Here is an 11,322-nt window from a genome sequence, read left to right as displayed (position 1 = left end):
AAGAGACATGAATCATTAGATATTTATAGGCTCTATTTATAAATTTATAGCATGCCTATCCTGATGCCATGCTGGTGTCTGCACCTAGCGCCGCCGATCGATGAGCCAACGCATAGGATTTATTACCTCGGACAACTCGTTATTTCTGACTAAGTATTTACCTAATTAGGTGGCTACTTAGTTAAATAAATAAATTATTTTCTGCACTTGAAGCAGCCACAGTATTTCGCAGTTGTGCGCGAAGAAATAGCAAAATCCTGTGTAATTTTTTCAACAAATCTACATATGTCTTCGAGGAGGGAGCCACCGTGGGCAATTTTTGATCTAAAATCCAGGTGGATTTCATGGAACTATTATTATTATTATTATTATTATTATTATTATTATTATTATTATTATTATTATTATTATTATTATTATTATTATTATTATTATTATTATTATTATTACTATTATTATTACTACTTTTATTGTTATTATTCCTATTGTTATTATTACTATTAATATTATTATTGTTATTATCATTACTATTATTATTATCATTATTATTAGTATTATTATTATTGTTATTATTATTATTATCTTCTTCTTTTTCTTTTGCACCTGAATATGTTGCACTTCAGTAGTTGTACACGAAAAACTGCAAAAATCCCCGTAAGCTCTCGAGAAATCTACTGAACGCAAACCAAATCTGTGTTGATTTTCTGGACCTTTTCATGGATTTTGACTCATTTTAATATTTGAACATCTTGTGGTTTTCTTTTAAAATGGAAAAGTGACATAAAAAGTGCTAAGAAATTTGGTTTAAAAATCATTTTAAGCATAAGAAGTGGAATTGATCGGAATTTTGAAACTAACAATATTTTGTGAAGTGAGGACTAGACTCCATCTGTTACGAATTTTAGATTTTTTTCTCACAAAAATTGAATAGGACTTCTTAGGAACTAAGAGATGACAAAGCATAATTACTAAAAAAAAAGTTTAGAACGCAAACATTATTGTTTATTGTCTATGTATTAGTTCAAAATGGATCTGTTGATAACCATTAGAAAATAAAAGGAAGAAGAAGAATTTTTCAAAAGGGCAAACCGCTCGGGTTTGATCAATCCCTATAGGCTCGGAGTTACTGTTCGACTTAAAGGTATCACCCCACGAATCTGGGGTGGAACGGGTTTCAGGAGGGTAACACCTATACGGGAAGCGTAGATTGTGGGGAAGAGGGTGATTCCGTTTATCTTTCCTGTATCAGTGTAAACGGACCTTGTTTTTTACGGATTCATGGTCGCCAAAATATCAGTTCGTTAAAGGAATGCAAGTCCTTGTAAGGGAACTGCAGGGCACAAAATTATACAAAAAATTCTGTGGCTGAACTCATCTGCAACTCGACGTTATTTAATTACTCTCCATAGTGTTGTTTGGAATTTTGTAAATTTTATCGAAATCGAACTGGGTGGAAAGCGTTGTACGGCTTGTACAATGACTTAGAAGGTGCTATCTTTGGATCAGATCCGTATCCTCATCCTCCCGTACACATCTAATGTCTATCTATTGACTATCCAAGGAGGAAAAAGTTGGTTGGCGTCAGACGGGGTCGAACCATGGACCGACAAGTCATGATGGAGATCACTTACCACTACGCTATACTCACTCACGTTTGTGACCACGGCTAGAGCACATCCTGAAGAGAAGAAGCATCCTTCTAGGGAGAGGACAGGAATGACGCGAATACTGTACATGATTGACACTATTTATTTAGTGGCTATCCTCATTTGGTATCACTATATCAGCAATTTTTTCTCATAGCTGTCAAATCCATTGTGAAATCCGGGAAAAAATGGTTTACAGATCTTAAGAGCCGTAAAACAAAAAATTGATGAAATGATATCACCAAAAATGATATAACAATTTTTACTGAATGACGTCGGATGATACCAGTACACTGATAAATGGATTAGCATGATCAGTCATTAACTTTGCAAAATTTCAAACAACACTATGTACAGTAATCTAGTAAAGTCGAGTTGAAGTTGAGTTTGACTACGGAATTTCTTGTATTTAGTATTTTATGCCTTACAAATTGTTTGCAATGACTTTTTTCTTACGATGTGACACTTTGACGACAACGAATTGCATGGTTTTGTTAATGAGAGGAAAAAAATCCCAAAATTATGCTATCGAGGATCTAAAATGCTCGTGAGCGAAATGAAACAAGAACCAAGGTCATCCACGGATTTTTGTTTTATTTGATGCAGCGTTTCGTAAGTAGTGTTCAAAACAAGGCGTGTTAAAGAAAAAAACGAAATAGAATCCAGAAACAAAAGAAGAAGAAAAGAAACAGAAAGAGGGGCTTGGATAATTTTTTTTTGGTTTAAAGTGGGCTCCGCTAATTAAGCACAAAAATTACTCAATATTTATACTCTTATATTACACTATATTATAATATATTTATTATTATTATATAATATTATTTTCATTATTGTACATTATTATTATTACAGTATATATTATATTAGTGGGAACTTTGCAGAATTTTCCCATTTCTTTCTTCTGCAGTTTCTAATGCATGCGGCCCCACCTCACCTGATTAGCTTCTTTGGTTTGAAAAAAAAGTAGAAAAGAAAAGAATGATTTGATAAGTTAAGAATATAGGTACTTTGGAACGGCTTACATCGAGCCCCGTCAGCGCTGTTATCAGCATGACGTCGGTCTCGTTCCCTTATTCCTATTCTTTGCTAAGACTGATAAACATATACGGAATCCCAACATTACAATTGTTTGGCAAAAAAAAACAAACACTGTAAACGATAAGGTGATGAGCCGTTCGTTGAAATGACCACTAAGTGCTGTACACATCAATTATAATTATCCTTGGAACGACAAAAAGGATAAAGGATAAAGTTTCTGGCGTTAATCAATCCGCTTGGGATGCGCCCCCACGTTCACTTCAATTCAGAATCGTTCGAGGATCACGAACGTGTAACCTGGTCCATACAGGGACTAGCCGATGTCTCAAGTCAGTGTTTTTATCCTCCCAGACAAGTCTGGTACCAATTTATCGTCCCCGGAGGGATGTGAAAGACTTGATGAGCACTAGGGCGGATTCGAACCTGCGATCGATCCTTCAACATAATTCAGAACCTCTCACCGACTGCTCTTCACGCGCCCCGCCAAAGAAACTATGAGACAATTGGGCGCGGATAAACACAGATAGACCCTATTATTATACAGCATGATTACAGTAACCAATAGTATAAACAAGAGATGTTCATTTCTACTTGTTAACGTCACCACACCCGGTTGAATGTTTGAAGAATCCGAGAGTTCGTCCTTCATAAGCACACAGCCAGGACCTACTACGATATCAGGAGAATCAGAGGATGTTAGACGGCGATCGATAAGGAGCAGATGTGACACGAGTGAGTTTTTGATCCGTGTTTTTTCTAATTTTTATTATTTCTCGTGATGAAATTGGGGCGGATGGTTTAACACTGAGATATTCAAGTGCACAAAAAGATGTCTGGCAATAACTTGGATCTAAAAATTCATAGAATTCAAGAAGATTCATAGTTCTCACTTACTGTAATGTGGTAGTGACTTACTGTATAATAATTTGTTGTGATATACTGTAACTTATGATCCTTGTGTTTGCATAAACTAATTTAACTCCTGTGACCTGTACTTGGAACCTTTGGGTCTCTACCAAAACTATTCTGTTAGCCTTCGCTTTATAACCACCTATTCTCTCAAGAATTCCCTGATGATTTCAGGTGAAAAAGAAGGAATAGAAGTTCTCGATACAGTAACCGGATTAGTTGTGACACAGGTAAGTAAGGAGATGTGTTCAAGTGTTAAAATCATCAATGAAATGAACCAAAGCCCCTATTCGGTAATAAAATTCTTCCAGCTGGCTTAATGCGCTCTGGCGATAAAATGTGCCCTGGTTACAAAGCCGTACAATTAAAATTCGTCCATGGACAAAACGTGGCGGGAATACGTTTCCATTGGTTTTAACACTGGAAATGGTTCTGCAACGAACTATTAGGTCCCGCAGCAAACTCTCGTTGCACTGACTAAATAGTATTGGATAACACCGGTGGATATTATCCCTCTTTGAAAAATATGTATTTTTTTCCAAATGGGTCCCATTTTATTACCATCATGTTAGTTCACCCAAGGGTAGGTGTAGTGGATACGGGGTCAGGTCATTCTTGGCTTCTTTCCACTATCTTTTCCTAATTTTTCTACTGAGGATCCCAGAAACGCTCTGGTTCCGCTAATGTTTTTCTTCTTTTCTTTATAGCTGTATTGAGAAAACGTTTTTTGTACCTTGCTGGACGAATGACAGATCTAAGGTAAAATTTTAAATCTCTAGAAGATCGTGTAGAGTTCAATCGGAGTATTTTAAGCGCATCAATTTTTTCATCATTCGTTGTGTTGGAGAATTTTATTGAAAGCTACATGTATGCGATAAACGTTTCTTGTGAAAAAAAAATTCCAAGAAATAGGAAAAAATAGGGAAATTGGAGTTGAAAATAGCTCTCTCTACTTTGAACGTCATAAACATAGAATAGAATTTTTTCAAATATATATATTTTTTTTCAAATTGCAGCGTGTAGATCTTCTGGAAGTGTTCACAAGTATTGATATGAACAATCGATATGATGTACGCGCTCCTACAGGAGATCAGGTTGGCACTAAATTCCAAATTTTTTTCTATCATTGACTTCCAAAGTCACGTAACGGCAATGAATTCCACTTCACTAATAAGCCTGTCTGAGTTCTAGAAAAAATCCATCATAATGTTTCCCTGAAATTCAGGATTAAATCTAGAATTTAGCGAAAAAGAAAGGTTTAATATAAAATTGTTTTCCAAAGGCTGAAATTTATTTCCACAGCTATTCTTCGCATATGAAAAATCACCTTGTTTAATCCGATGTTGTATGGGAAAGCGTCACGGATTTATTATGCATGTTATCGACAATAACGGGAAAGTAGGTCCCGGTTTGAAATTGAAGCCACTTCTTCTATTTCTAAATGACTAACGGATCTCTTTCGATATATTATTAATGTCTCGAAAAGTTCGAGCTGCTTTATTATTTACGTCATTTACGTAATCATTATTTATTCCCATTATTATTGTTTTTGAAGAGTAGGAAACTTTTGATTACTAGATACTATAGTTCAAAGAACTTCTTTCTATTTTCCTCAGTAGCATATTTCAATATTTTTACATTTTTACAAATATTTTTCACATATTTCCCCTTTGTTATAGTTGGTTTCCAATATTTTTATCCTGTAAAGTACATTCCATAAAATAGATGAAAAAAATCAGTTTAGGAAATCTTAAGCATTAAACGCAAATGCAAATTTTGTTGTTGTATCAGTAACGAATTCGCAAAATTATGTGCCTGTTGTAATTGTTGCAAAGAATTTATATCCGTGGAGTCACCACCTGGAAATGAGGCAAGTTACCATTATTATCAACATCATTGCTATTATCGTTAGTTCTATTATTATTTTTTTCTCTATTACCTTTTCCTATAACACTCTTTTCTATAAGACTTATATCATTTGTCATCGTACAACCCTATTACAGATTAATATTGTTATTATCCATTATTTTTTGTTATTTATTTTTGCTATTGTTAATATTAATGGTCATATATCATATTACGGTATCAAGTAATCGGCCTGTTTTCCCTCCGCTGTCGTCAACATTGCCCGTAAGGAACAACATGTGATGGAAGATAAAAGCTGCCCGCAGAGTTCAAAGCCGCGCGGGCGCGCGATTTAGCGGCTCCGTGGTTTTGGTGGTTATTGAGCGCACTGTTATGAACAGTCAGTCAATAACCACCAAAGCCGCAGAGCAGCAAAACCGCAGGCCCACACGGCCACGAACTCTGCGGGCAGCGAAACAGACATGGCAGCCCCGCGCATTAACTCCGATCTAGACGCAGCGTAAAAGAGACCTCTCAAAATGTGTTATTTTTGTGTTATCTTCGTTGAAAAAAAAATGTGGAAGAATGTATGTATTGTAAGAATTTGATATTGCATTTAGATTGGTTCTGTAGATCAAACCTGTGGAACGAAATTGAAATTTGATGTGTTTGATGGAAATGAACGTATCGCAAACGTTGTTGGTCCGTCATACTGCGGTATGGGTTGCTGCACCTGTTGCTCGCCTAGGAAAGTATTTACGGTATGTTGAAAGCAGCATTGTATTACGAAAATTGTCGATGTTCCTACCTCTTTACGAATAGATAAGGATAGGGGTATAGTTTAAGAGTAACGAGCGTAACAACGCTCACTTTTCTTTAATAGTCCGAAGAAAGGTGTGAAGGCAGGCTCAAGTGATCTCGTTTAACCAACGATGTAACTCACTACTCGAACTAATAATAATTAAATCACTTATCACATGCATTTTTCCTGTATTCCCGTTGCTCATCGATTTGCTCTAGCAGTCACCACTAGTGCTTCTCATTTGTCTCCATCTCTTCTCACATGGGACTAGAGGAGATATTTTTCTTTGAAGGACTTTGTGAGGAGGTTTGAGCATTGGTTCGGCGGTCTTCCTGTAATGCTTTTGATATCACGTGGTATCCAGTCGCTTACAGCTCTCGCCTAGTCATTGTCGTTGATCAGTTCTACTCTCCTTGGCAAATGTGGTGGCGTCTCTTATCTTCGATCGTTGGTGAAGGACTGAATTTCGAATCCCGTTTCACTTGTGCATAGCAGATACTCCTTGCATCATGCTTTCAATTGAGCGTTCTACGACACTGATCGCATTTTTCTCCTGCTTGCGAAATGCCCAGGTTTCCGAAGCATAGAACAAAGCAGAAAGAACGGTGCTGTTGAGCACGGAGACGGATGTTCCTAGTCTCCTTTACTCTATATTCGATACTATTGTCTGGTCCCAATACCGCTCGTTCCCTCCTGCACAATTGGGGGTCAGATCGTTCATAATGTTAATTTACCGACTTGGATATAAATAGCTAGAGCACTCGGATATAATCGTTCCACAAAGCGTGAATAATGCATCAGAAGCCCCTACCCATGAACACCGTCTCATCCAGCTTCAGCTGAAAATCGATCTTTCTAACACGCTCAAATCCGACCAGCATTCGTTCCGCCTGGTTGATTATTGATATTATCAGAACGAAGGGTTGGATATCATCAGCGATGCGAAGATGGTGTAACTGCCGGCATTCAACTTCCACTCCCATCTTAGTCCAATCAAATCCTCGCATCGCGTTCGGAGTGGCCCTGAATATTTTGGGTGAGATTCTGTCACCCTGTCTCTTTTTACGTCGATTCTAACACTGTAAAAATTTTGGCCAGAAGTTGCTGTATAGCTCAGGGGTATCTTCTTTTATCGAGTAGGCACGCTTTAGTAGTCAGAGCTAGTTGCGGGTGTCATGTGGAACACCATCCTATATAACATCACGGTTTTGCTGGTATTCCATCGATTGGGAACATTGCATCCTGACAGGTAACTAGTGAAGAACCTCGGCAGAGATTTGATAAGAAGTGGCGCCAGGCTCTTCAGATGTTCTGAGTGGATTTGGACGTGAAGGATGACCTCTGGGATATCCGTCTTCACTCAGATGGTGAGGAGGCAAGTGGCCGTCGTTGTTGAAACGTCTGAGCAGCAGTCGTGGGTTTCGAGTCTGAGTTTCGGAGCGCGGTCTTTTTTGTTTTACGGTTGGTAAAGTTCCACCTCCTCTGCTTTAGCAAATGCTATTGTCTTCTCTCTTTGGTCTCGCGAGTTTGGACGTGAGTTCGTGGTTGCCTGCGGCTGGTGCAGCTCAACGCTGTCATACTAGCTCAAGAGCTTCTATGGAAAGTAGTCACTTTGTAAATTTAAAACGCATCGCTTTCCTCTCACCTCCGTGAAAATGTTCTACAAGCTGCTCATATTCGATCGTCAATGTTGTCCATGACGGTATCTTCCCAAAAGCCGCCAATCGAAGCTAAGAGCCCCCAGTCTATGGTTCTGGGAGTTCGCTTTGTGAACTTCGCGGCTTGTTTTCCTCTATGTGTGAAGAAACAACTTCCTTAAAGGAGGCTACGATCTGATCCCGCATGAAGCTTTGTTACAACGACTATCGTCAAGTAAAACCTTTTACAGATGATGATGTGGTCAATTTCATTACGGTACCTCCATCGGATGACTCCCACGTCTAGCATAGCAGAGAGGGCTTCTGGAATTCCCAATAAGGACATGCATCATAGATAAATTAAATGTTTCTTGGTACAATGACTTCTGAGCTGACTGCGAACAATTTTAAGTATTTTTAGTACTATTTCGTGCATCAAAACACAAACATAGTTCGAATTTTTACTCATTCTTTCCTTAAGCTTCAACCACGATGAGTAAAGGTAGGCTAAGACAAAGGTAGTTCGTTACTAACTTAAAAGGAGGTAAACCACGAAATTAACGATGCAGTGCAGTGAGCAAGCAGGAGATGTAGCATCAGCAGCTCATTGGGTGTCCGCTCACTGACACAGGTAATGTTTACGCCTGCGTCTGCGGACGTGAGACGTTAATGGGTGCCTCGTAGGAAAATTCGACCGCCGGGGCCATTCTTACGCCATTTTTAGGACCGTTAGGGGAAATGCCCGTGACCGCGCCCGTGCCCATGATGTACACTTCCAACTCTATCTTTTTGTGTAGAAATCGCAACATCTTCAGTTCCGTGGTATGCTGCCTTTGAACGTCGTGCGGACCTCGCTTGTCCGATAATCGCTCAAGTATAAACATTCTTATCCTCAAAATAAACAGTAAGAGGTTTCCGATATCATGCCTCCTCTACCATCCGAAATAAGTTAATCAACATCTTCATATTGATTAACTTTATGGGATAAAATCTATGTAATCCTCATTTCAAACGTTTTCCTTCATTCCCCACGATTTAGTTGTAAGACCAAAACTTTCCTATTTTTCAATAGAATAAAATCGTGGGAGAAAATGATAATTCAAAATAAAAGCGAACAAAATGTTGGTGAAAAGTGGAGCACAGGGTCGATTGGAATGTCAGCGCTAAATGTTTTTTTTTTGCAGATTCATTCAAATGATGGCGAACAAGTTGGCGTTATAATCAAGAAATTCGGCGGTGTTTTCAAGGAATTATTCACCAATGCCGATGTTTTTCATGTGAAATGTGAGTTTTTAGATTTGAACATAGATCAGTGGAAAAATTACTTCTTATCAATTAGACAAAAATCTCTCGAAGTAACAAAAAACATGATAATAACCTACTGCTAAAGTTTTTAATCTATTCTGTCCAAATGTAGGGATAAAATTAGTTCCGCAATGGATTTTTGTAATCTTTCCTGCGCATGATTAAATTCCTAGGTACATATTTCATGGATTGATAAGAACGAGTATAACAATCTGAAGTTCAAAATTATATTTTAAGTTTTTTTTTTTTAGCGGAGCGTAGTGAAAATTTTCTCTCTTTTTCTCTTGCCCTAGTTGTTGTTCTTTAGATTTTTTTATGCAATCAACGAGATTTTTTTCCCACCGATTACATCTTCCAGTTCCCGTTGATATGTCGGTGCAAGGAAAAGCGTTACTACTTTCAACGGTATTTTTAATAGTAAGTTTCTTTACAAAACTATTCAACGTACATACCATATGTACAGAGTGTAGGGTGTACTGTAATTACAGGACTACGTCGCATTCGAAGACACCAATTGAGGCTTTCATCAAATGGAATTTGTGAAAAGAATCTCTCATTTAACTTAGAAAATGATCAATAATTGATTCTTTAATGTGTTATGTGCAATGTAAATATGAAATAAATTTCCAGAATTTTCTTTTTTCCCCGATCCCATGGAATTACACCACTGACTATGCACTCTTGGACAGAATTTGCTATCAATAATGTTTACACTCTCATGGATTCATGGACGCTTCCTCCCCAGACCTGCATCTCCTCCTCACTCTTTATCTCGTTCCGCGAATCCGGGAAATGTTGACATGCGTTGAATCTTTGGCATTTAGCAATGCCAAGTTATTTTCATATCTTGGGAATCTGCTGTGTTTATGGAGTGAAAGGATAGATTTACCATAGATATGTAGATATACTCGATACGTTACATTTGAGCAAAAAGAAAAACAAATCGCTGCATCATTCCATAAATAATTTTTTTAACTCCATAAATTAAACTCTGATGGGAGAAATTTGGAAGAGGAGCATCAAAAAATCACAAGAAATGCGAAGAAGTGTTGTAGAAAATGGCGAAAATGGCGTTTTAAACTGAAAATTTTGCTTATTTCTCAGCTTACGTCAACTGATTTTTTTTTAATTTAAGTGTAGGATACACTAGGTATGTATGGAGTAATCCAACATTTAGCGCAGTAAATACATTTACGAGGTTGTAGCAGAAAAAAATTCAAGGATTGCTTGCCCTGAGGAGAAGCATACATACACCAGTAAGTCCATGTAATAAGTTGACTTAGGCTATGTTTCTAGGAGATTCACTATATGTCTTCACAGATTTGAAGAACGTAATGAATTGCTCGATCATGTTAATTAAATCTGTGAAGAAATATAGTAAATCTTCTAGAAACATAACCAAAGTCAACTCATTATATGGACTTATTAGAGTATTTGTTCTTTCTTCTCAGATATTTTTTGGTTTTGGATTTTTCACTTTCTTTTAAATGCATTTTCATGTATTGTACACTCGATCAAACAGATTTTCGGGTAGATGAGGGAAACGAACCCATAGGTATACGTTCATTTCCCTCATTTATTCATTTATCATTCATCCAAAAATCTGTTGGAGGTCAAAAATCTCTCAACGTAAAATCCATAAAAACCAAGGCAGAGGCTAAAAATGACAAAAGGGATGGATCATTTCGCGTCTTCTTAGACGATCTACATATTTCAAGTTCATGCTCCCAGTGGTTCTCGGTACTGAAAGGAGGCAGATCCAAGCTAAAATAGTGGTTAAAAAAACAAAAATAAGAATAGTAGATTAAAATCGAGGGAAAAATGAGTAAAAATAGGGAAAATAAAATGATCGAAGAGTAAGAAGAAAGTAAAATAAAAATGCGAGCTATAATTTAAAGGAAACAAAAAATTGCTGCAAATAAGGCCCGGATGCCAATGTCCAATGTTACATTACTCTTTTATCACTTGTTTCCTAAGTTTTCTCTCAGTTTCCTCGATTAAATACATAATTTCTCCTTTCAAATGTTCTCGATTACGTATCTCCGATAACAACGAGAAATGTCGTGCCTGAAAATCAGGATCACATCAATTTTCCTGTTTTGATGATAATATATTAATTGCGGTGGTATTTATGTCCAAA

General features: G+C 37.3%; 2 protein-coding genes across 3 annotated transcripts; both read left to right on the top strand.

The window, feature by feature from the left end:
* Nucleotides 1-344: 344 nt before the first annotated feature.
* On the top strand, nt 345-626 carry RB195_004588 (uncharacterized protein; the record flags this gene model as incomplete). The annotated part of the gene is made up of 1 exon (XM_064182504.1): nt 345-626. One exon carries the CDS (start codon nt 345-347, stop codon nt 624-626), a length of 282 nt encoding a protein of 93 aa, XP_064033771.1.
* A 2,675-nt stretch (nt 627-3,301) lies between these two features.
* Nucleotides 3,302-9,700, top strand: RB195_004587 (uncharacterized protein; the record flags this gene model as incomplete). Of its 2 annotated transcripts, none has more annotated exons than XM_064182503.1 (9): nt 3,302-3,416; nt 3,768-3,823; nt 4,610-4,687; nt 4,896-4,991; nt 5,338-5,463; nt 6,059-6,199; nt 9,062-9,161; nt 9,541-9,599; nt 9,671-9,700. In XM_064182503.1, the coding sequence occupies 9 exons, from the start codon at nt 3,302-3,304 to the stop codon at nt 9,698-9,700; spliced, it is 801 nt and encodes a 266-aa protein (XP_064033769.1). The 2 variants fall into 2 exon arrangements, with proteins under 2 accessions (XP_064033769.1, XP_064033770.1); XM_064182502.1 differs by having other exon boundaries at nt 9,490-9,599.
* Nucleotides 9,701-11,322: the final 1,622 nt, after the last annotated feature.

Source organism: Necator americanus, chromosome I (genome assembly GCF_031761385.1).
Source record: "Necator americanus strain Aroian chromosome I, whole genome shotgun sequence".
NCBI classification, from domain to species: domain Eukaryota; kingdom Metazoa; phylum Nematoda; class Chromadorea; order Rhabditida; family Ancylostomatidae; genus Necator; species Necator americanus.
Note: the sequence above shows the minus strand (reverse complement) of the source record. Positions and strands in the feature narration are given on the sequence as shown.